The sequence below is a fragment of the Microcaecilia unicolor genome, chromosome 4 (genome assembly GCF_901765095.1).
Source record: "Microcaecilia unicolor chromosome 4, aMicUni1.1, whole genome shotgun sequence".
In the NCBI taxonomy this organism is placed as follows: domain Eukaryota; kingdom Metazoa; phylum Chordata; class Amphibia; order Gymnophiona; family Siphonopidae; genus Microcaecilia; species Microcaecilia unicolor.
Genome location: NC_044034.1, coordinates 139,578,822 through 139,605,869, shown reverse-complemented (window position 1 = coordinate 139,605,869; position 27,048 = coordinate 139,578,822). Strand labels below are relative to the sequence as shown.

The 27,048-nt window shown below is 40.3% G+C and overlaps 1 protein-coding gene across 1 annotated transcript in view; it reads left to right on the top strand.

The window, feature by feature from the left end:
* The window catches only part of LOC115468723 (glutamine and serine-rich protein 1-like), a 37,689-nt gene extending 21,186 nt beyond the window's left edge, over window positions 1-16,503 (top strand). The window contains exons 4-5 of the mRNA XM_030200644.1: window positions 3,403-3,498; window positions 14,366-16,503. Coding sequence (XP_030056504.1) covers window positions 3,403-3,498; window positions 14,366-14,506 — 237 coding nt within the window. The 3' untranslated portion in view covers window positions 14,507-16,503. The remainder of the gene's footprint in view (window positions 1-3,402; window positions 3,499-14,365) is intronic.
* The last annotated feature ends 10,545 nt before the right edge of the window (window positions 16,504-27,048 follow it).

Genomic DNA, 27,048 nt, shown 5'->3' with positions numbered 1-27,048 from the left:
GGGACAGTCATTTCATCTGTCCCTGCCCATCCCGAATCTAACCTGTCCCACAAGTAATCTCCTCCATCCCCACCCATCCCCTGTACTAAAATAACCCAACTTAACAGTAGCCCATGTTGATAACTTCTCCTCTCAGTGCTTATGAGGACTTCAATGCTGTCAACCATGTCTATTAATTTTTATAGTCTATTATAATTACTAAGCTAGCTTAGAAACACAAGGAAAGGATAGGTAGGCTGGTCTGGTGCTACATTTCTGTGGGAGCCCTCAAAGGACCTGCATCCATCCCCATAGGAACCCCGCAGGGACTGCGTCCTCCCCATAGGAGTCCTGTGGACCTGGAAGGGATACCCTCTAACCCTGTTCCCGTGCAGCTCTCTGCTATGTACATTACTCTATGGCTTAGGTATTTTTAATTACAAACTCGCTCCAGTCTATTAATTACAAAATATCTTTATTGAACACATATGCTTCAAAACAGCGCACATGCATTTAAAACCACCTATAACAAAAATACTCACTCATACCTTCCATACACATTCGTTCTTTCATAGTACCTGTCTAGTGAATCTATATATATAATACTCATATTGGTCTTACTTATACTTATTGTGCATTTATAATTTATTACAATCTCAAATTATTGTTTTCCTAAATTGCTTAACACCACGTAGCACATAAATACTTGCTGTTTCACAAGTCACAGATAATCTCCACAGAATTGGAAAAAAACCCGTCTCCAACACAGTTCTCTATGATCTCCCAATTCCACTATGATTTTCTGGAAGTTGTTATAATAGTCTCTAACACAGTTCTCAAAATGAGTAAAATAACTTTCAGTCGTCTTCAGGTACTTGATGAGCAGAATGAGTATGTCACTCCCACATATACTGTTAACTTGGTCCTTATACAAAACGTCGGTTCCTCTATGCAGGACCGCATTTCGTTCTCTTCATCAGGAGGAACCACCGCATCATCTTTCTGTCCGCTGAAAGCAGTGTACCAGGATATGCAGGACCGCATTTCGTTCTCTTCATCAAGAGGAACCACCGCATCATCTACGAAAACACAATCCTATTACCACCCCTTCAACTCCAAATTCTAAATATACTTTATATTCACTAAATTACAGTACTTCATATATTTAACTGCACTTACGTTATCCAATTCTGTTCGGCTGCATGCCTGAATGAGACTTTCTCAGCACGGAAGTCAACTGCCGTGTCTCTGAATTTACTGGGGAGGGTCAAACGCCAAATTTAAATCTTCCCATAATACACTGCCCCACCTATTGGATTTAAAGAAACATACCCTCATACCCATTCTACTTCCTGATTGAGGCCCATAGGTACCACTGTTCCCCATGTATAAATGTAACGTTGTTCTATGGCTAACAACCGAGTACTGATATCTCCCCCCTTAAATCTGTCCGGGGGGATCTGTACCAATACCACGCACCTTAGCTGTTCTATAGTATGATTGTGTTCATACCAATGAGCCAAGGTGCGTGGTATTGGTACAGATCCCCCCGGACAGATTTAAGGGGGGAGATATCAGTACTCGGTTGTTAGCCATAGAACAACGTTACATTTATACATGGGGAACAGTGGTACCTATGGGCCTCAATCAGGAAGTAGAATGGGTATGAGGGTATGTTTCTTTAAATCCAATAGGTGGGGCAGTGTATTATGGGAAGATTTAAATTTGGCGTTTGACCCTCCCCAGTAAATTCAGAGACACGGCAGTTGACTTCCGTGCTGAGAAAGTCTCATTCAGGCATGCAGCCGAACAGAATTGGATAACGTAAGTGCAGTTAAATATATGAAGTACTGTAATTTAGTGAATATAAAGTATATTTAGAATTTGGAGTTGAAGGGGTGGTAATAGGATTGTGTTTTCGTAGATGATGCGGTGGTTCCTCTTGATGAAGAGAACGAAATGCGGTCCTGCATATCCTGGTACACTGCTTTCAGCGGACAGAAAGATGATGCGGTGGTTCCTCCTGATGAAGAGAACGAAATGCGGTCCTGCATAGAGGAACCGACGTTTTGTATAAGGACCAAGTTAACAGTATATGTGGGAGTGACATACTCATTCTGCTCATCAAGTACCTGAAGACGACTGAAAGTTATTTTACTCATTTTGAGAACTGTGTTAGAGACTATTATAACAACTTCCAGAAAATCATAGTGGAATTGGGAGATCATAGAGAACTGTGTTGGAGACGGGTTTTTTTCCAATTCTGTGGAGATTATCTGTGACTTGTGAAACAGCAAGTATTTATGTGCTACGTGGTGTTAAGCAATTTAGGAAAACATCAATAATTTGAGATTGTAATAAATTATAAATGCACAATAAGTATAAGTAAGACCAATATGAGTATTATATATATAGATTCACTAGACAGGTACTATGAAAGAACGAATGTGTATGGAAGGTATGAGTGAGTATTTTTGTTATAGGTGGTTTTAAATGCATGTGCGCTGTTTTGAAGCATATGTGTTCAATAAAGATATTTTGTAATTAATAGACTGGAGCGAGTTTGTAATTAATAGTAGGTGTGTTCCAGCAGCTCTATTGTGTCCCTAATTGAGTGGTATTAGGTATTTTTACCCAGAAAAATAAAGCCAAACCATCTCCCCATGAGTGAAAACTACCCGCACTGTTTGCATCACTGCTCACAGTTTTCTATATTATGGAGCAATAATTATTTAGAATTTGGCTCTTTCCTAAGCAGGGTTTCCTTTTGCTGAGCTTTGACTGGTAGTTTCTGTCTGTACCTGGGATCCTACCGTGTCAGCTGTGCACTGTTTTTATTTTCCAGAAAGCCCTGCATCAGCCAGTCTTAATGGCCAGTCTGTACATGCATATGAATATAATTTTCATATGTTACAGGAAATGTTTGAAAATGTTATCAAAGGGATTTACCCAGATAGATTATTTCCTTTCAAAATTGTAAATGTATCTTGTGGCTTTTACAATACACACTTTTACCCAGGTTGAAAATAGGAGCTCCCCTTAGGCGTGTGTAGGTCAAGGGCATGAACAACAGTTATATATTTGAATTTTCAAATGTACGTGCAGTATTTTGTCCCTTTTCTGCTTTTTTCCATGAATAGAAAGTACATGTATGTAGGCAGTTAGTTCCTGCAGACATTGTAGGTAATTGTAAAGGGATATGACCAATATTTTTCTCTTTCAAGATTGGTTGCAAGGTCCATGGGAATGAAAATACCTGCATACTTTCACAAGAACACAGGCTGCTGAACCTCTTATATAGTGAAATAATTTAAATCACCACTTGTTTCTAAATTGGATGCTACAAATATTTTTTAGCTTATCAGTATTTTTGCAGTTTTTCAGTATAACAGGAATGACACAAAATATAATTTCTGCTCACAGGAATTTGCTGTAGAACCTGAGAAAATCCATTTGTGCTCATTATACCATTCACTTCAGCATCATAAGTACCATGTATACCTAAAGTGCAAGGAGGAGGTGAGTGTAATGTCTTGGTCTTGCTTTATTTTAAACTTCATGGGTTAATCAATAGAAATAAAACATGGAAAAGAAAATAAGATGATACCTTGGACTGTCATCTACCAATATTTGCTTATTTCCGATCTGACAAAGAAGGGCTACCTTCGAAAGCTAATCAAAAAATGTATTTTGTCCAATAAAAAAGGTATCAACTTATTTTCTTTTCCATGTTTTATTTTGTTTTATTTTTATTGATTACCTCAAAAAGTGGACTAACACGGCTACCACATCGCTCTACTCAGACTTCATGGGGAAATATTTGAACAGAACTTGTGGCTTTTAGTATTCTCAATCATTTTGCCACTCACACGATTTTTCCACAGAGCCCAACAGTTGACGTGTTTTCATTGAAATGGTGGTTCACATTGGAAAGGGTATTTGGGGGGGGGGGGGCATAGTTCTAAATTCTCTATACTTTTTCATGGTTAAGTTGCTTAAGTAAGATACATTGGTTGGCCTAATCTTTCCAGAAGTTTAGTTGATCTCTTTGTATTCTCATTCATACCTCAAAAGAACAATGGGTGGAAATTTTGAATCTGATGCAGACATGTGCATTCACTATTGATATCAGTAATTCACATTATGCCTGGGTGCTAGGTACAATATCTCTAACTGCAGCACCTGTCAGAGGATGACTCCCAGAGGTCTTTAACAAGCCTAATATCAACACCACAAACTTTTGCCAAATATCTAGCAGTCTTCACAACGTAACTATGCAAATTGTAGGTTTGATAACAACTACCTTAGGTTTAGGAAGAAGTTAGACACTTTTATTCCCAAAGACTGATACATGACTATCCATTGCTGTATGTTTTTGCATCTCCCAATTGTCTATAGGTTTGCATTGTCTTGTGCTGTACTAATTAAAGTAAACTAATTGATGCAATCCACACTGAACCCTAGAAAGAGGATTTTTGCAGTATATAAGACCTGATTTGAATTGAATAGGTGTAATTCATAATTTGTATGATAGACTGGTCAAGAATAAATCTTAGGCAGATGTGTGTCAGCAAAACGATCCAGGTGTTATGTTAGTAGGGTTTGTTGTAAATTACCCCAAATCCCATGTCTGTCATCTTACTTGGGTTTTGTAAGATATGAAGATATGCCATACTGAGTTAGAAAATTCGTAAAACTCAGAATCCTGCCCCTGACAGTAGCCAAATCAGGAGTACCCAGCAGGATTTTAGAGAGAAGATCCATTTCTTCTTATCCAGAAATAAGCAATGTGGCTTTCTCAGGTCTAGTGACTGCTAATTGTTTATGAACATTTTCTCAAACTTGTTTAAATCCTTTTTACAAGCAACCAAAAGGGCAAAGGTGATCAAAAGAAGGAAAAGCAGCCAAGGTTGTCACCAATCCAAATTTATTCAGATAAGACCCCCAACTCGGCCAAATTTTAGCACATTTGTATCAGGGATCTAGAAACACATGTAAACAAAATTAAAAACAATAATAAAAACAATTAAAAATAATAATGAAATTATACAGAAACAAATTAATAGCAAACATACAAAAGGGATGAATGTATATATTTATCATCTGATTCTCAGTAAAAGTAATTGACAATTATACAGCATTGACTTGTTTTTCTTAAGAAAAAATAAAAAAACATTTAAAAACATTCAAATAGCTCTCAAAATTGAATAAAATGCAAAACGTTAGACAAAGCTTTACTGTCTTATATAACTTTCAAAATACAAAATCAAGCATATGACTCTCACACAGAATCCAATTCAAAAATAGGATCTAATAGGAAATCTAAATAGTAAAACTGCTCATACATTAAAAAAATAAAAAAAAGAGGGCTGAAGAAAAACCAATGAAACAGTCGCTTCAAAATAACCAAGGGATATAAATCTGGTTCAGTACATTAAGGGCCTTGTTTACTAAGCTGTTCTATAGGTGCACTAGCGTTTTTAGCATGCACTAAACATTAGATCATGCTAACGCTAGAGATACCTATAGGAATATATAGCTGTCTCTAGGGTTTAGTGCACGCTAAAAGCACTAGTGCACCTTAGTAAACAGGGCCCTAAATGAAGTAACTCAGTGTGTTAAATCCTATTTTAAAGGGACTTAAGCGCAGTGTTAAATGAAGTCACTTAATACATTAAATCATACTCTAACAATCTTTAAAAGATGGTGAAACCCAGTATTTAGAAAGTCATCTGCTTCAAATTAGAGAGCTGAACGGGAGTAGCTGGATTCCCACGATTACCGTTGGAATCCCCTCCAGGACCGCAGGGATTCCATGGGGATGGACCAAGGTCCACGGGGATCCCGCAGGGATGGACCTGGGTCCTGCGGGGTTCCTGCAGAACTAAAATGGAGCTGTGCTTTTCCTCCATCCATACCTCATATCACCCCGGTGGTCTAGTGGCTTGCTTAGGGGCAGGAAAGGTCCACTTGCTTTACTACTACTACTACCTAACCTTTCTAAAGCGCTACTAGGGTTACGCAGCGCTGTACAGTTTAACAAAGAAGGACAGTCCCTGCTCAAAGGAGCTTTCCTGACGCTGATCATCTCGCTGCCGCCGCCACTTGTTTAAAATGTCCGCCAAGAGTTCAAACATTTTAAACAAGTGGTGGCGGCAAGACGATCAGAGGCAGCAGGCAGGAAAGCATGGGGACCCTTCTGCGACTAGACTACCAGGATGATGTATGTGTGGGGAGGACATCCAGGACTGGAGGAGAGGTGGATGAATGGGGTGGGTGGGTGGAAGAGAGGAAGGGAGTTGAAGACAGGGTAGTCTCTGTTACCCCTTCCTTGCACAGTCGTCATTGCCGTACAGTCAAAACAAAGCAAACAAACCTATGAGCTGCTGCATCCACGTTCTTTGTTGTTGGTAGCATTTTTGTTTAATCTTACTTATATTTTTAAACACTCCAACTTGTGTGGCATACGGATGTACTCTACCTTTTCATAGGTAGAGAAGTAATTTGTTTATAAATTGTAATCAGTGTGTCATTTGGAGGAGCTGTGTAAAGGGGGAACACCCTAACACTGTTACATTCATGTAGAGATTTTTTTTCTCTAGGTAATGGACCACTAAAACAGATATGTTATGAGAATCAGGTGCTCAACATTCAGACTTTTTAATCTATTTTTTTTACTTATTTATAACATTTATATCCCACATTAAACATGAATTAGGTTGAAACCTGGGAGCATTTAAAATCTTTTTTATTTTCTGTGCCTGCATTAAAAGAAAAAGATAGCATGTGAGAATTTGCTCCTTTTGTTTTATGGATTGCAGTGGTATATTGTAAAAATGCACTTGCCTTTTTTTTATTACTGTTCACAGAGAGGTATTGAATAATGAGGGAAGGGATTCCTTCATGCTGAAGTTTTGTCCAGTTTCAGTCTAAATATGCCAACATTGTCCAGTTCAGCACAGTATTAGCCGCCAAGTTTATACAAAGTTAATTATGTTTGGTGGAAACTAAATCTGTTGCCTCAGGCTGCTTGCTATGTGAATATTTGATCACTGTTTTATTATTGCTACCAAGTATTACATATTAAGGGCATTTGCTTTAAACTTTGCTTTAATTCGTTTATCCAGTCCTTGCATGCACATGGTTTTGCTTTTTAAACCCAAAGGTGGATCCTAAGGGCGGTTGAACAAATTAAGTTTAAACTGTGTTATTTCTGACTTGTTTTGGACTGCTTTGGGTCCTGCTATAATCTGTACATCTGCTGTTTTAGCAGACGAAAATGATTTATGTTACTTTTACTATAATTTTTACTTCATGTAGAATCTTGCTTTCTTTGTGGGGGAGAGGGGAGGGTCAAGGTGACTGTGGTACGGTAAAGGTAGGGAGTTGGGATGGGTGAGGACGGGTTAGATTTCTGTCCCCGTGCAACTCTCTACTTCAGATGCTCCCAACTTTTTTTAGTAGTATAAACAGCTGAAAAACTCAAATCTCCACATATGCGCTCTGCTTAAAATAGGACCTGCAGTAATGTCACAGATTAGTAACATAAAAAATAATTGATAGACTTTTACATAGAAACATGATGGCAGATAAGGAACAGATAAGGGCCAAATGGCCCACCTAGTCCGCCCTTAAGTACATAAGTCTTGCCATACTGGGAAAGACCAAAGCCCAGCATCCTGTTTCCAACAGTGGCCAATCCAGGTCACAAATACCTGGCAAGATCCCAAAAAAGTACAAAACATTTTATACTGCTCAGTAACCACTAACCCCATCCTTTTCCTAAGGGATCCCACGTTCCTGTCCTACGCTTCCTTAAATTCCGACAATCTTCATCTTCATGACTTCCACTGGGAGGCCATTCCATGCATCCACCCCCCTTTCAGTAAAAGAGTATTTTCTTAGATTCCTCCTAAGCCTATTTCTTCTTAACTTCATCCAATGCCCTCTCTTTCCAGAGTTTTCCTTCATTTGAAAATGGCTCACCTCCTGAACATTAATGCCACTGAGGTATTTAAACGTCTGTATCGTATCTCCTCTCTCCCAGCATATACATGTTAACGTTCATGAGCTTATCGTTAATATGTTTTATAACCAGGACCGCTTACCAATTTGGTAGCCACAGTCTCCAGAATTTCACGCAGTACTCTAAATGGGGCCTCACCAGAGCTTTATACAAGCTTTCATACACAGAAGCACTTCACCCCCTATATTGTATTGTGCCCTTGGATTCTAGTAACCCAAGTGCATGACCCTGCATTTCTTAGCATTAAATCTTAGTTGCCAATTATCAGACCATTCTTCAAGCTTCACTAGATCCTCCTTCATGCCATCCACACCCTCCAGAGTGTCCACCCTATTACAGAGTTTGGTATCATCTGCAAAGAGACAAACCTTACCAGACAGCCTTTCTGCAATATCACTCACAAAGATGTTAAAAAGAGCTGGCCCGAGGACCAACCCGTGCGGTACACCACTGATAAGCATCCCTTTCCTCAGAGCAAGCTCCATTTATCACTACACTCTGTCTCCTCCAGTTTAACCAGTTTTTAACCCAGTCAGTCACTTTAGGTCCCATACCAAGGGCATTCAGTTTATTAAGCAGTCGCCTGTGGGGAACAGTGTCAAAGGCTTTGCTAAAATCCAAATATTCCACATCTAGTGCCCCTCCCACATCCAGTTGTTTGGTCACCCCGTCAAAGAAACTGATCAGATTCATCTGTCACAACTGCCTCTAGTGAAGCCATGCTGCCTTGAGTCCTGCAGACCATTCAGTTCGAGAAACCTCACAATCCTCCGCTTTAGAAGCATTTCCAATAGTTTACTCACCACCAAGGTCAGACTGACAGGTCTGTAATTCCCAACCTCCTCCTTACTTCCGTTCTTGTGCAGGGGAACCACATCCGCCCTATATTAATATATAGTAAAATTGTATTTCTTACTGTTTTTTTTTTTTTTTTTTTTAAGGAACACTAATCTATGGTAAGCGCATTTCATTTCTTGCCACTTAAAAAAAATATATTGAATATAATGTAATCTTACATGGCAACAACTTAGAGACCTTAATGCCATCTGTGTGCTACATATACTATGAAAAGCACATAATACTTATTTTTAAAAGGGGAGCATTAGCACATTTTATAGCTTACCAAAGACTTTAGTGCCCCAGGGACAAATGCAAAATATCCTATGTGGTATGAAAAATGTAGCTATATATAGAACTCTGTTCTCACAAATATCAAACCCACATCAGATTTTATGTTAAATCAAAGCAATAACATACGTTACAAACCTCTGTGTATTGGTTCAGAAACAGGAGTTGCCTTCTGGAGGTCTGGGGGAGTTAGACCCTCGAGTAAATCTTGACTTCCCCGGATAGAACTCCGGGCAAGAAAAAAAACTGGCTACTAAATAAGTATTAGATTCAATAAATGTTTATTCAGAGAAGCCAATATAAAAGCTAATAAGCAATTAGTCATATATTAAAGAAATAAAGATCCCATCAGAGTATAATATGTAGCAAATAAACAGAGTTTTCCCTGGGAGATGTCAATATGTCCACTTACTAGTGTAGATACGCTGAGGCCCTCCATCCTTAGTTCTATATCCTCTTATATACATTTTCTTTCCCTCTTCTTAATTACCCTTCCTATTTAATGAATATGCATCTTTCCAGAGCATTCTATTCCTTTTATGGCAAGCATCCTGTTCCAGCATTTTCTGTCATTTTCCAGCTTATGACAGTTTAAAATCTGTCATATAAAGCATAAGTTTTCATTTGATATGAGTTGACCTATGTCCTCGGTATGCACAGTCATCCTACCAGCCCCCTCAACCCTTTGGTTTAACCTACAGTTGTACCCACACCCCTTACTTCTCCCTCTGATTATCTGGATACAGCAGGTATCCTTAATCATAGGAGTCTCTGGCTCTTAGTTTGCTGACCAGCAACTTATCACAAATTAGCATAGGTCAGACCACAGCCCAAGAAAGGTATTTACCAGAAAAGCACGTTTATGCATCTCTTAAGTCTGCTCCCAGCTCAAGAAAAGCAAAAATAGCTTATAGTAAAATAATAAACCAGAAATATAGAGGGTTTGCATCTTTCTATGGCCTCTGTAATATACAGTTTGCATTCTAAACAGCTTCCCATTCAAAAGTGAAACAAAGAAATGTCATGTATGCACTCTGCCTAAATTTAATGGGGCATGCTGGTGTTATGTAGCTTGGAGAAGTGTGTGTGTCAGTTGGGGAAGATGATGGAAGCAAAAGGCCAGGGTTGCAGTGCTTCAAGGGATGCTGACATCATCCAAGCATTCTCTTCAAGCTCCATAAGATTGAGGGCAGAGCTAAGGGAGGGCCACTGTTAGAAACAGGATGCTGGGCTTGATGGACCTTTGGTCTGTCCCAGTGTGGCAATACTTACGTACTTAGGACACCCATTTATGATCTGTCCATGAAAATATCAAATAAGCCAAATGAGAGAGAGGGGTCCTGAGGAGTCACACATTACCAAATCCAGAGTGTGCCCTGAAGTATGTGTAGAACAGCAAATCTACTGCTTCAATCTCAAGTCCGATATAAATGCTCTAAAGTAAGACTTTCATTCGAAATTCTTAGTTCACTTCTGAAGTGGAACTTGAAAATCAGGAATGACTCACCTCTTTATGACCTGGATTTTGGTGGTTATCAAAGGGCAAGATGGGGTTAGTCATCATCCCCCAGATTCTATAGAAGTTGCTGAAATTTGGGTGCAGATCCCAGATTGTATCAAATTGCTCATAATGAATATTAAAATCACCTAAAATCATATTAGGGTATTGCATAACCAATTGTGCAAAGGTTGGTAGATATCTTCCCAAATCCTACAGACAACCCAGGTGGGCAATAAAAAGAGCTAAGTAAAATGGTACTGATAGATGTAATTTTCCTATAAGTATTTCTTTATAAGGTAATGCAACAGATATTTCAGTCATAGAGAATTTCTCGTCATACAAAAAAGCTACCCCTCCACCTTTCTTTGCAGTATGTGACAAGGAAAGAAATGAGAAACCCGAAGGAATGGAATCTGTTAAATAAGATTCCTCCCCATGCCTAAGCTAAGTTTGTTAAACCCAATATCTGAAACTGATGCATGTGGGAAAAAGGAACCTGAACTATAGCTATGTAATGCAAGGTTCCATATTAGGAGTCACTGACCAGGAAAGGGATCTAGGTGTCATTGTTGATGATATGTTGAAACCCTCTGCTCAGTGTGCCTAACCCTTACCGTTCAGTGAATCCAGACTGCCCCAATTTGACTGCCCCTATCGGACCAACCGTTCACTTGTCTATTAGATTGTAAGCTCTTTGAGCAGGGACTGTCTCTCTTTGTTAAATTGTACAGCACTGCGTAACCCTAGTAGCGCTCTAGAAATGTTAAGTAGTAGTAGTAGTGTGCAGCGGCGGCTAAGAAAGCAAATAGAATGTTAGGTATTATTAGGAAAGGAATGGAAAACAAAAATGAGGATGTTATAATGCCTTTGTATCAATCCATGGTACAACTGCACCTCAGATATTGTGTGTAATTCTCATCACTGCATCTCAAAAAAACATATAGCGAAATTAGAAAAGGTACAGAGAAGGGTGATGAAAACAATAAAGGGGATGGGATAACTTCCCTATGAGGAAAGGCTAAAGCGGCTAGGGCTCTTCAGCTTGGAGAAAAGATGGCTGAGTGGGAAATGTGATAGAGATCTATAAAATAATGAGTGGAGTGGAACGGGTAGAAGTGAATTGCTTGTTTACTCTTTCCAAAAATACTAGGACTAGGGGGCACACATTGAAGCTGCAAAGTAGTAAATTTAAAACTAATCAAAGAAAATATTTCTTCACTCAATGTGTAATTAAACTTTGGAATCCGTTGGCAGAGAATGTAGTAAAAGCAGTTAGCAGGGCTTAAAAAAGGTTTGGATAGCTTCCTAAAAGAAAAGTCCATAAGCCATTCACTGCCTCTTTGGCATGCAAATCTCTATCTCATGCATATTTATTGTGAGTATTCTGAAAACCTGACTGGCTAGGTATGTCCCGAGAACTGGGTTGAGAGAACCCTTGTCATAAAGTTTATGGGGACAGACGTTAAAAAATCTCATATGTATACTTTTGATGAAAGGTGGAAGAGGGGAGATATGATAGAGGCTTAAATACCTGCATGGCGCTTAAATGCACAGAAGGGGGACCTCTCAATTGAAGGAAGGTCTGGAACGAGGTAGCATGAGATGGTGAAAGAGGATAGACCCAGTAAGGACATATTTCTTTATGTAAAGAGGTGGATGGGTGAAATGGCCTCTCAGTGGAGGTGGTGGAAATGAGGACTTCATCTGAATTGAAGAAACATGGATCAAGCACACAGGATCTCCAAGGGAGAGGAAAAGATAAGTAGAGATCAGTGGTTGATATGGATGGGCAGATTGGATAGGCCATATGGTCTTTATCTGCTGAAATGATAAATACAAAACTTAGTGTATGCCTTGGTAGAACTGGTATCCTACCTTTTGATCAGCTGCTATAGAAGAGGTTTGCAAAGATGTGCGCTCCAATACTGTTTTGATAAAGACTCCCAGTGCAACAATATTTGATCAGTCTGTCTTGGACAGCCTTTTTTGAGACTTAGAATTCATTCAGCTCCATCTTCCTAAGGTCCCCTTTTTAAGTTTCACATAGCTTTTGTCAAGTCTAAAAATGGCCTGGCTACCAACCAAAAATAACTTCCTGATTACAGTTTGATTGCATTTTCTGTCCCCCTTCCCCCTTTTTAATATTTATTTATTTATTTAATACATTTATACCCCATATTTTCCCGCTAGTTGCAGGCTCAATGTGGCTTACACAAAACTGTAAGGAAGGCTACAGTACAGAAAAGTACAATTAAACAGTGTAAAAGTAAGATAGTAAACATATAGGCATCATTTAAACAACAATATGTAAAAGATAATATAAGATAATTAGTGTCCATGAATCTTGTTGAAACCAGGAGTTAATCAGATTATGTTGAACCTGGAGAATAAGCCTCCTTGAACAGGACGGACTTCAATAATTTTCTAAAATTTAGGTAGTTTTTGAGTTGATTTTACTGATTTGGGTAAAGCATTCCACAGTTGTGTGCCTATGAAGGAGAAGTTGGAGGCATAGGTAGATTTGTACTTAAGGCCACTACAAACTAGGTAGTGTAAATTTAAATAGGATCGGGAGAGACTGGATCTATTTCTGGGTGGTAAGTCAACCAGTTCAAGCATGTATTCGGGAACTTCCCCATAAATGATCCTGTGAATCAAGGTGTAGACCTTGAAGGCAACTCGTTCTCTAATGGGAAGCCAATGCAGTTTTTCACGAAGGGGCTTGGCAGATTCAAATTTAGATTTTCTGAAGATCAGTCTCACCGCAGTGTTCTGGGCAGTCTGAAGTTTCTTGAGTAGATGTTCTTTGCAGCCTGCATAGATCCCGTTACAGTAGTCCAACTGGCTTAATACCATTGATTGTATCAAATTGCGGAAAACATCGCGGGGAAAGTAAGGTTTTATTCGTTTGAGTCTCCGCATTGAATAAAACATTTTCTTTGTGGTGTGATTTATTTGGGTTTGAAGGCATCTCATAGCTAGGGATCCCATTTTGAAGGTCTGCATATTTTCTTTGTCCTTGAAAGCAAAGTTGTGTACCTGTAACTGGAGTTCTCAGAGAACAGCAGGATGTCATTCCTTACAAAACCCTCGACTCCCCAAGGAGCTGATGTCACTAGCTTACAGCTTTATACCAAACTGAGGAGAATGCCATACTACCACTATGGTGCAAGATGTCCCCTACATGCTCAGTAGAGCATGTCAGAAAGCTCTCAAAGCTTTAGAGTCATAGCTTCTTTACCTTGGGCTCTGTCCAGAGAGATGTGAGCACTGGTATGCTGCTGTCCTCAAAAAATCATCTGTTACAGGTAAGCAACTTTGCTATCTCTGCTTGTGAACCTGCATTGTTGTATTTCAGCGTTCATGATTTGGATGATGCAAGCTGAAAAGCAGTTTTAAATTTCTGGATAAAAGATCATTCTTGAACAACTGGAATACTCATGCACTGAAATATATTAATAGAAATCAAGCCTTTACGAAATAGTGTATCTACATCATTATTTCCTGGTAAACCATTTGACAAATAGCCCCTACTGGGCTTTTCACCATGCCTTCTCTGTAGCTTTTGTTTATGTGCTCGGATGGGGCTTGTCACATGAGAGAAGTTCAATGACGCTAGATTACATGGGAGATGGTTTAGCTTCTTTTCATCTCTGAGTTTACATTTCCTTTTATGACTTGGTGTTGAACGTTTATACCGTAAAGACTAATGTGTAGTTTTCCTTTCTAAGGTCCTTTCCCTTCGGAAAAGAAACAAAGATCTGAGGCCTGAGGAAATATTACAACTGTGCATGAAAAATCGAAAATGGGTGGAGGAGCTCTTTGAAAAGTTTGGCGAACTTTTGAATCACGTGCAGCAGAAGTGTTTGTAAACCTGCCTGTGTCTGGAACAGAAAGCAAACAATGCTTGGAAGCGTTCTATGTTCATATAGCACATTTCCACTTCACTAAAAAGTTTGCCTTCTCACGATGAGGAAACTGCGGTGCTCTCACAACCTCTTGTGAAGACTGGGCTAAAAACAACACATTTGTATCCGTAGGAATGATTTGTATTTTCTATTGAAAAACATTTAGTTTTATTTTCAAAAACCCTTTTCTGACAAGCGATTAAGCATGCACTAAGCATAAATAAAGCATTCTAAGTGTCCTCCTTAGAATAGTAAATGAATTAACTGAACCTTTGTGTCTCGGGGTAAGCATTGGGAGGGCAGCAAAGAGGAAGCGTCTCGGCATTTATACTTGTCTAGCCTCAGAATTTAGTTTCTTGTACTTTTGTAGGTGGAGCTGGCAGGACCTCACTGGAGATGAAAATCCTTCCTGGGATAGTGGTGCTCTGCTTTATGGACTCCTTTTATTATCATCATGTTCAGGACACTGGACGTGGAGTTGGTGCAATCCTATGACTGCTTTTTGTGTCAAAGTATATTGTAAGCAATGACCTAAACTATTTTCCCTGTTTTAAAGAAAGCTATTTTACTTTGTACTGTGTTTTTCCTTTGAAATTTTTCAATTGTACATTTTATCTCTAATTGTATTTTTCACAGAGAAAATAATGTGGTTAGAATTTTCATGTATCTTTGTAATACACTTCATTGTTTTCAATAACTCCTTAATTTCATATCATACACTATATATATATACTGGGAAGTAGCTTTGCGTCAGTATTACCCAGATCATCATATTTAGACTAGTTTTGCTTTTTCAGTGTAGTTGTGTTATACACTGCAGTTATTTTCAGATACGTGAACATTTCCTATTTGATTAGCCAAGTGATTTAAATAAGTTGCTGCAGTCTGCATTCTGAAATTAAAATTATGCTGTGTTAAACACAACTCACATAATCATTTCCATTACCTGGCTATGCAGACACTAGAAAATCAGCTAGACACTTGGATTAACCAGGACTCAATGTATATACTTTTAAATGGTGACCTACCTTACAGAAATGTAGGTATTGTTGACAGTTTATTTGGAAGCATTTTAAAAATCCACTCTTTGGTCTGCGCCTTCTGCACCTTTTACACGTTTCCATTTCTCATCAAGTAGCAGTGTCTGTAGTCTTGAGACTACGACTGTAGCAGCACCACTAGGGCATTTCTTTTCTTCTCAAATACCATGCCTTACTCTTTTGGAGATAATACAGATATTTACTACTGTCATTCAGAACAGTGTGTCCTTTTGTTTTGCTTTTAATGTTATGCTTTATCTGTTAACTTAAAAAAATGTTTTAATTCTGTCTTTATTCTTTCACTTAATGTAGTGCTGTAACTACAACTAATGAAAAGGGGAAATCGTTTGTGAATGAAATGTGGTTTATTCTGTATCTGCTTTCCAGATCTTGGTGATCTCTTGTGCACAAAAAAAAATTAAACTGTAGTGACCAAGAGAGGAGAATTTTCTGAAATCTAATAAATGAGTATTGAAATGAGTGTTTAGAGCACATAGAAAACTTTGAGTTCTCATCAGGTAACTACTGAAAAACTTCCCAGCTCATGTGTGCATTTAACGAACGAGCCATCTTTTGAATGAATGTACCAGGTTCTTGTGACCTGGATTGGCCACTGTTGGAAACAGGATACTGGATTTGATGGATCTTTGGTCTGTCCCAGTATGGCTGTTATGATCTTATTGGATATTGACAGGGGAAAAACAAAAACACATTCTAGAGTTCTACTTCTGTATTCCTTCTCCATAAGTTATTCAGCAGCATAGCATTGCTGTTCATCCAGTGAAATCTGATGCTGTTGAACACAGGTGGCTCATGTTTTCTAATTTCAGATACGTGGCTGGTACTACTTTAACAAAACTGAATCCTAAATGACTGAACTTGTGCAGGATGATAGTAAATGTGTTCTGCTTCTAAAGGTAACAGGTCTAAAATATGAAAGAGTAAGAGAGAGGTGTGTGTGTATGTATGTGTGGTCTTTCCATTACAGAATCTTTAGTTAAGGATGTGAAGAGTTCTGCTGTTTCCCCCAAGATTGTTTAATTTTAAAAATCATTATCAAATTATAAATCCAAAGTATGTAAAAAATGATTGAAGCTACAGAATGTTACTAAATATGCATAAAACAGTTTTGAAAGATTGACATTGGGGATAATGGCCAACAGCTGGATCTTTGCTCATTGTTTTCAGACTGGCTGAATGTATGCAGCTTTGAATTCAAACTCATTTTTGTGCCATATTTACTGTTCTTAAATACATTAAAACATTTTAATTAAAAAAAAGTGTGTGTTCATTGGTTTTATTATAGCTGGAGGGAATATCTTACATAGTCTGTACAAAGACTTGTGAAATACATTAATATCATTGGAAAGCTAGCCTTCTTCCTTTAAACTTCAGTACAACAGATCAAAAGAAAAGTTTATTCTGTCCTTCCACTAAAAATTTATAGAACAAAACGCTTGTGGTTAAAATAAAAATAAGAGTCAGGCATGGATGCTGTTCAAAAATACCATCCTAGAAGCCCAGGTCAGTTATAGTCCATGTATTAAAAAAGGAGGAAGGAAGGCCAAACGCCTACCGGCGTGGTTAAAAAGTGAGGTGAAGGCCAGAGATTGTTCCTTTATAAGGCGGTGCGGTAGGTGTGAAGAGCATTTTGCAAACTTGTTGTGTAAGAGATACTCCTACTACTACTACTTGCATTGGCGTAATGCGTTACACGTATTGTGCAGTTGGGAGGCTTGATCTTGTCTAACTGCAAAGCGGAAGGCCAGTTTTTGGTCGGTTTGGGAGCCCTTTGTACAAAGTCTTTCTCATAGGGCACGTAGCCTCCTTCTAAATACATTACCTATGTAATCTTTGTGGGCAGTCCCTGTGAATGGCTCTTTGATACCTGATATGTTATGTTGGAAGGGAAGGGGGGGGGGGGTTATGGAAGAGTGTTTATGGTTTCATTGGTGGATTTGTTGGAAGTCTATTGAGTAGGGGAGGGGGGGGAATGGGTTTAAACTGGTTGATGACAGGTGTTGCGAATTTCTTTTTGCTAGGTTTGTTGTAATGACACCATGGTTTGTGTTGTCATCAATAAAAATCTATTGACTTAAAACCGGAGGGAGGGGGGGAAGAAAAATGTTTAAACATTTTTTTGATGATGCGACTATTATCTTGCTCATACACAGATGATTTTGTTAGAAATGTATTGAATATTGCAATTGTTGGCAGTTCATTTTGATGAATCATCAATAAAAATTGTTGAAATAAAAAGTGAGGTGAAGGAAGCTATTAGAGCTAAAAGAAAATCCTTCAGAAAATGGAAGAAGGATCTGTCTGAAAATAATAAGACACAATATAAGGCATGGCAAGTCAAATGCAAAGCGCTGATAAGGAAGGCGAAGAGAGAGTTTGAAAAAAAATTGCATTGGAGGGAATAACACATAAGGGCTCTTTTAATAAGGCACATAGGCGCCTACGTGTGTCCAATGCACACCAAATTGGAACTACCACCTGGCTACCGCGTGCCCTGGGCTGTAATTCCATTTTTTATGCGCGCCCAAAACACATGGTAGAAAATATTTTCTACCGCATGGTGCTTACCTGGCAGTAATCGGCAGTTTATACGTGCTGGCCACTTGCCCGGTTAGCATGTGAGACCTTACCGCTAAGTCAGTGGGTGGCGGTAAGGTGTCAGGCCGAAAATGATGTGTGCAGGTTTTAATTTTGCCGCACATCTATTTTGGGCCAAACCTCCCCCCCCCCCCCCTTTTTTTTTTTTCGAGGCATGCTGAAAAATTGACCTGTGTGTGTCCAAAACACGCACCTACACCAGCGCAGGTCACTTTTTGGCACGCCTTAGTAAAAGGGCCACTTATTAACTTTTTTTTACATATATTAGAAGCGAGAAGCCAGCAAAATAATTAGTTGGACCTCTAGATGACCAAGGTGTAAAAGAGGGAAGACAAAGCCATAGTGGAGAGATTAAATTAATTCTTTGCTTTGGGAGAGCTACTCGTGCCAGAAATGGTATTCAAAGCTGACGAGTCAGAGAAACTGAATAAAATCTCTGTAAACCTGGAAGATGTAATGGTGGAATTTGACAAATTGAAGAGTAGCAAATTGCCTGAACCAGATATAGTAGAATTAGAAAAGGTACCGAGAAGGGTGTGAAAATGATAAAGGGGATGGGATAACTTCCCCATGAGGAAAGGCTAAAGGGGCTAGGGCTGTTCAGCTTGGAGAAAAAAAACTGCTGAGGGGAGATATGATAGTGCTCTATAAAATAATGAGTGGAGTAGAATGGGTAGACGTGATAGAGGTCTATAAAATATTGAGGCGTGGAATGGGTAGATGTGAATTGCTTGTTTACTCTTTCCAAAAATACTAGAACTAGGGGACACAAAATAAAGCTATAAAGTAGTACATTTAAAACAAGTTGGAGAAAATATTTCTTCACTTAATATGTAGATAAACTCTGGAATTCGTTAACAGAGTAGTAAAAGCAGTTAGCTTATCGGGGTTTAAAAAAGGTTTGAATGACTTCGTAAAAGAAAAGTCCATGAGCCATTGTTAGGATAGACTTGGGGAAAATCCACTGTTTATTTCTAGGATAAGCAGCATAAAATTTATTGTACTGTTTTGGGATCTTGCCAGGTACTTATATTTAAAACATTTTATTGAACCAGAAAAGAAACAAATACAAATACTGCAGATTCATGTCATCATTTACAACAATTTCCCCCCCCACCCAGTTCCCCTTCCCCTTCCCTCCCCCCTTCCCATTTCTGATAACCTTTATCATGAGTCTAGTCTGGTGAGAAAGTTAGTCGTTTGCGTGCCACTGGATGGAGTGTCATCAAAAAACGCTGCCACGTATATTTAAACTGTCGTTGCTCGGCAAATGAGGCCTTTTGCAAGCTACATCTCTCCAATCGTACCAAGTCTATCATGTGTGTTCTCCACACTGACACCGAGGGTCCATGCACCTCTCTCCAATACAATAGAATCACTTTCTTCCCCATCAATACTGACTTGCGTAAGAATTGTAGCAAGCCTGCTGGGGGTCTATCCTCCAGCTGAAAGTCCTCAAATAGAATCAACTCTGAAATTGGAACAGGTTTCTTCCAGAGCCGAGATGCGGTTAGGATGATCTGTGTCCAAAAGCTGGTGATGTCTGGGCACTGCCAAAACATGTGTGCTAAGGTGGCCAGGCCCTGCGCGCATTTAGGGCAGGCTCCTTTTGTATCCAACCTCGCTCTGTATGCCCTCCTTGGCGATATGTGAAGTCTTAAGGCAAACTTATACTGTAATTCCCAGTATCTTGGAAATGTCTCTCTCCTTTGAATGGATGTGAAGTGCTGACGAAATCTATCCTCTGTTATGGTAATTTGTAAATCCTCTGTCCATTGATCTATGAGTTTCTTGAAGTTTATTTCTTCGGTCGTATCCTTAAGGTATCTGTGGTGAAAGCGCAATGGCACTGCAGTGCTAGTGTTTAGGGTGAGTGCTTCGCTCAACACATCCCGCACATCCTCAGTCAGATTAGACCACCCCAAGGAGGTAATGTAGTGTTTTATCTGTAAGTATGCAAGCCAGTCAGTGTGCTTTAATCCAAATGACTGTCTAAGTTCGGTAAAGGGTTTGATAGTTCCTTCCTCTGTTATCAATTGGCTTATATATTTTATCCCCTGTATTGTCCAGTGCCGAAACCCTCTCGACTCGGTACCTGCTATAAAGTCTGGATTGTGGTTGAGGGGCAGATATGGGGTGCTCGCTGCAGAAAATCCATGCCTCCGGCAGAGCCATCTCCAGGCCACTCTGGATGACCGCAGCATTGGATTGTTCCTTATGCCCTGAACCCGTCTTCCAGGCATTGTGTGCAATAGCCAACTGAGATGTGCAGATGGCATCAAAGCACCCTCCACTGTTCTGTCCGAAAAGTCATTGGTCTCTGCGATCCAATCTCGTATGTGTCTCATGGCACATGCTACTGATAAATATTTAATATTGGCTAGTCCCATACCTCCTTGTTCTTTGGGTTTTTGTAAACTAGTGATTGGCAATCTTGGTTTCCGTCCTCTCCATAAGAATCCTTGCAAGGCGTTGTGTAATATTCTTTCTTCTTTTCTCCTCAGCGCCAGTGGTAGCATTTGAAACAAATACAGCCAACGAGGCGCTAACATCATGTTAAATAGTGAAATGCGTCCTACCAGCGCCAAGGGGACCCCGCCCCAAAGACCCAACAATCTTTTTGTTTCCATAAGTAATGGTGTTACATTTTTCTCATATAATTTCATAGGATCAACAGTAATGGTCACCCCTAGATAAGTAATTTGTTCTCTAGCCCATGTTAGTGGAAATGCCCCCCTCCATGTCAATTGAGTCTCCTCTTGTATTGGCATTGCCAAGGATTTGAGGAGGTTCAATTTGTACCCCGAAAGGGTACCATATTCCTCTATCACTTGTAGCAGCCTGGGTAAGGAGCTCTGTGGTTTACTTAAGAGGATAAGGAGGTCATCCGCATATGCGAGCACTTTAAGTTTACTATCATTCAGGCACACTCCCCCTACATCCTCATCTGCGCGAATCATGCATAGTAGTGGCTCCAATACTAAAAGGAACAGCACAGGAGACAGGGGGCAGCCCTGTCTGGTCCCTCGGCCAATGGGAAAGGAATCTGTCTGCACTCCATTTACTAACACTCGAGCCTGGGGCGTAGAATACATAGCCTGTATAGCATCCAGATACCACCCATGCAGTCCCACCCTCCGCAAGGTTGTGAACAGGAAAGGCCAGCCCACCCTATCAAATGCCTTTTCTGCATCTAAACTCACAATCATATATGGGTTACGGCCGGCCCCTCCATGTAGTAATGCCGCTATTAGTCTCCTAACGTTGATGACAGACTGCCTTCCCTTCACGAACCCCGTCTGATCTCCATGTATCACCCGGGGTATCATCGGTGACAATCTCTCCGATAAGATTTTGGACAAAATCTTTATATCCACATCGATCAATGAGATTGGTCGGTAAGAACCCGGGTGCATATGATCCTTCCCTGGTTTGGGTATAAGGCTAATCAGCGCTGTGTTGGTGTGTTGAGGGAATTTCTTTTCTTCTACTACTGTTGTATAATAATCTAATAAGGGACCAGTAATCTGGTTCTGTAAGATCTTATAAAATTCTCCCGTGTAGCCGTCTGGCCCAGGGGCTGAGGAGTATTTTAATGCTTTGATGGCCCTCTGAATCTCCCTAATGGAGATTGGTGCGTTTAATGCCTCTGCCGTTTCTTCCGACAAGTGTAACATGCCAGATTTTTCTATATACTTCTTCATTTCTGCTTCTGATCTTTGTGAGGTCTCTGGTGCATATGTTTTTTCAAAATGATTCCTAAAAATCCTAGCAATCTCTGTGAGATCTGTAATGGGAGTACCATGCTCATCCTTCACCACTGATATGTAGTGAGGTCTCCGCATTCTTTTAGCTAGGCGTGCCATCATTCCCCCAGTTTTTTCCCCAAATCTAAAAAATCTATATTTCTGGTACATGAGTGCTCTAGTTGTTCTCTCATGTATGAGACTATTGAGTGCCACTCTAGTGGCTATCAATGTTTCATATGTGCTCTGTGTGGGCTGTCTTGTATATCTCTTTTTTAGTGCTCTCAATTTGTTTTCCAGTTCCACTATTTTGGCAGTTATTCTACGGTTTCTCCCACTAACATACGATATTACATTCCCTCTGATTACTGCTTTTGCAGTTGACCAGAACAGTACGGGGTCTTCTATATGTTGGCTATTCGTGGACTCATACTCTTGCCATTTAGCCTGTAGGTAAGTGACAAACTCCCTTGAGGATGATAGGTAAGTTGGGAACCTCCAATGCGGTGTTCCCTGGAAGTAGTGGGGCGCCCGTAAATCCACCCATATCATCACGTGGTCGGAGGTCCCCTCGGGCCCTATTGTGGCTTCAGATATATGTTGGAGAATGTGCTGCGTCACAAAAATATAATCCAGTCGAGATTGTGTTTTATGTGCCCTGGAAATGTGTGTAAAGTCCAGCTCCTCCGAATGGAGGAGTCTCCAAGGGTCCACCACCCCCAACGCTGTGGTGAACAATTCTAATTCAGTAGGTGAGTGTGTGGGCCCATGGGACCCCTGCCCTGTGCGGTCCAATGCTGGATCCATCACCGCGTTCATATCTCCAGCCAGTACCAGTTGCAGGTTTGGATATTTCTGGCATTCCCTCAATAGATGTGCAAACAGCTCTGTCTTGTTCCCTACAGGGCCATATAGGGCCACCAACAAAAACTCTCGTCCCTGCACGTTTACCTGAAGCCCCACGAATCGGCCCTTTACATCTTTAAAAAGTAACTTAGCCTTGTATTGTAGGGATTTACTAAACAGAATGGCCACTCCCCCTCTGCGCCCATCAGCAGGAGAATCATACACTTCCCCTACCCAATAACGTATTAATTTTTTGTGTTCCTCTGATGAGAGCCTCGTTTCTTGGAGGCAAACAATGTCTGCCTGTTGCCTTTTCAGAGCTTGCAAGATTTTTGTTCTCTTAGCTGGGCCAGGTACTTATAATTTGGCCACTGTTGGAAACAGGATGCTGGGCTTGATGGACCTTCAGTCCCAGTTTGGCAACATTATGTTCTTAAATTTGGACTGTACATTTAACTGCTGGAGGAAAATAAATTTGTAAGGTCCTCCATTATAGGAGCATTGCTGAAATGTAAGGTCATCTTTTTAATGCCTGTGAAGTCTTTGGAATATGGAAGAGTTCCTTAGATGGACAGTTACTGTTAGGTGTAACAGGGAAAAATATGATCATTTGGCATCCTTAACATTAATCTGTTAATGTTTATATAACCAAAAAGCATCATATGATCTGGATTTCCTCCAGAATGAGTAGTGTAGCCAGCAGGGCTCTTCCAAACAAATTTTTCCTCCAGCCATAGCAGGGGTACTGGTTATCTAAGACTATCACTCTCTAATCTGGAGCTGCTGCCGCTGGCTGTAGTTCCAGACAGAGCATGTACCATTTCTGGCGCTCCAGAAACTTTTTTTTCTGTAGCGCAGCACTAACCCGGCAGTAATCGGGCATCACTGGTTTACCACGGGAGCCCTTACTGCCATGGTAAGTGTTCCCTTCCACATGGCCAGGTGGGTAAGGGTTATTTTACTGTATGGCCATTTTTGGGGGACATTTTTCCCATATCTTATTAAAAAGGACCCCTAAGTGAGCAGAGTAACTCAAAAATAAGGGCCCTGAGGTTACCTGTTTAATTCTGTCTACCTTTCCCCAAGTTTAAAAACAAATTCTTAGCAATGAAGATCTCTCCTTCTCTGGAACTGTTCTCACAGCACCTATTTCGGTTTTAAGTTCAACTTCTCAAAATCAGAAGCCCTGTCTACAGATAATAATTTGTGTACATGCAGGAGAAGGGCCTTTCCCATTACAGTGGGTGAAGGGTTCCTTTTTATACCTGGGGGTATTACTACCAGCAGACCCTAAGAAAGTTTTTCTTAAATGTCCCCTGTTTGCTTCAGCTTACCAAAAGGCAGTTATGTTTATAGCAGACTTTGCCTCTGTCTCTTGTAAGGCAAACAGTTCTTCCGTATGGCAAAGTGAAACAATAAGGTCCACAAAAAGAACAATGCTGAGGGAAATAATACTCATTAAACATTTTTAAATAGAAATCAGAAGACTTCTCTTTAGAGCCTTTGTCTATATTTCCAAATCAGGTTCTGGCTTTACAAGTTGCACTGTTCCCAGTATTGGAAGGAGCAGCATTAGTTATATAGCTGAATCCACAACATGGAGCAGAATCTCTGGAGGAGGAGAAATGGAGTGAAGTTTTAACTTTCCAGAATGAAGAAGTCTGTTCAGCCTTTACCATATGAGAACTAGGAGTAAAATAAAGATGCCTCTGGTAAGACCTGGAACCTTTAACTTTGAATCGATTTGGGAAGGTCTGTCAATGTTGGAACAGTCTCCACTCAACTTCAGAATGTAAATGACAGAGGGGCATTTTTGATTTAAAAAAAAAATGTCCAAAATCCGAATAGGAAAGAAGGTCATTTTCAAAACAGAAAAACGTCTATCTTTTGTTTTTGAAAATACTGTTCCGAACAACGTTGTGTAATTTGGACGTTCTGTTTTTTGGACCATTTTCGGGAAAAAAAGTCCAAGTGCAAAATGCACAAAATCAAGCCATTGGGATGTAGGAGGAGTCAGCATTTTTAGTAGACTGGTCCCCCTTACATCCCAGGATAGCAATGGAGAACCCTAGGGGGAACTGCAGTGCACTTCATAAACTGCTGCCAGGTACACACCTCGCCACTGCTCCCTTACTTTGTGTTCTGAGCCCCCTAAAACCCACTATCCCCAACTGTACACCACCATAGCCCTTACAAGTGAAGGGGGCATCTATATGTGGGTACAGTGGGTTTCTGGTGAGTTTTGGAGGACTCACAGTTTCCTCCACAAGTGTAACAGGTAGGGGGAGGTAGGAGCCTGGGTCCACCTATCTGCAGTGCACCGCATCTAACAGTAGGCTCCTCCGGGGACCTGCATGCTGTTCTAATGGACCTGAGTATAACATCTGAGGCTGGCATAGAGGTTTGTAAGTAATGTTTTTTATCCCATTTTTGGGGGGTGGGGGTGGGAGGGGGTTAGTGACCACTAGGGGAATAAGGGAAGGTCATTCCTGATTCCCTCCAGTGGTCATCTGGTTATTTAGAGCACCTTTTTGTGCCTTAGTCGTAATAAAAACAGGTTTAACTCAAAATGTCTTAAGTTTTAGTCCTGGATGGTTTTGTTTTGTTCCGTTATGGCTGAAAAACGTCTTAAGTGTTAGGAACGCCCAAGTTCTGCCCTGAACAAGCCACAGCATTCCGCCCTTGAGATTTGGATGTACTACTGGTGGACTTAAGAGAAAAACATCTAAAAATAGGTTTTGAAAATGCGGATTTGGACATTTTTGTGAGAAAAACATCCAAATGCAGACTTATGCCACTTTTTGGGCATTTTTCTCTTTTGAAAATGAGCCAAGAATTGGCTGAAACATTGCAAAACATGGCAGGACAGGCTCAAGAAATTGTCTCACTGAGGGGCCCTTTTACAAAACGGTGGTAAGTCCAACGTGAGCTTACCGCTCACTAAAAGGAAGTACCGCTGGACTACTGCAGCAGCCCAGCGGTAGTTCCCGCCCCCAGCGTACCGTTATATCTGGCGTTACAAAAATATTTATATTTTTGTAGTGCCGGTGTGTACTCGGTGGTAATCACTGCCCAGATACTGCTGGGTTAGGGCAGGAGCACTTACCACCACCTCAATGGGTGGCGGTAAGGGCTCCCCCCATAATGGCCACACTGCAAGTGCTTCACTTGCCGTACTGCCATTTCTTGAAGAAAAGTCAGACCTACATTTTACCCGCTGCGGTAAAATGGGGTGTCTGTGCAGGCCTCCTTTTGCCACAGCTTGGTAAAAGGGCCCCGTAAACAATGAGTACTAACTGTGGAGGGCTCTTTAAAAACTGTTCAACAACTAGGGAAGATTTCTGATTATGACTCTTAAGATTCCACCTGTGAGTATTCCACTTTTGTCTAAACCTGATTTGCCGCACACCAAGCCTGCATTCCTGCCCATTAGTAAAAGGGCCCCTAAATTAGATAATGGGTGTTTTGATTTGATCTTCAAATTTTGTTTAGGGTGTATTACTAATAATTACCTGAGGGAGGAGGTGGGGATTGCGTGGTAGGAGCAAGGCAGTCAATCAGATTTGCAGCATTTTGAGAATTTTAGAAAATGATGTTAAAATGATTTGGGTGAGGCAAAACAGGATAGCTGAAAGACAATGTTACTGGATTTAGATAATTGGGAGACTGAGCATCTAAATGGCAATGACGTTTAATGTGAGCAGGTGCAAAGTGATGCATGTGGGAAAGAGGAACAAATTATAGCTACGTCATGCAAGGTTCCACATTAGGAGTCACCGACCAAGAAAGAGATCTAGGTGGTGGTGTTGATGATACTTTGAAACCTTCTGCTCAGTGTGCTGCAGCGGCTAAGAAAGCAAATAGAAAGGTATTATTAGGAAAGGAATGGAAAACAAAAATGAGGACGTTATAATGCCTTTTTATCGGTCTATGGTGCGACCGCACCGCGAATATTGTGTTCAATTCTGGTTGCCGCATCTCAAAAAAGATATAGTGGAATTAGAAAAGGTGCAGAGAAGGGTGACAAAAACGATAAAGGGGATGGGATGATTTCCCTATGAGGAAAGGTTAAAGTGGCTAGGGCTCTTCAGCTTGGAGAAAAAATGGCTGAGTGGGAGATATGATAGAGATCTATAAAATGATGAGTGGAGTGGAACGGGTAGAAGTGAATTGCTTGATTACTATTTCCAAAAATGCTAGGACTAGGCCAGGGGCATGCATTGAAGCTGCAAAGTAGTAAATTTAAAACTAATCA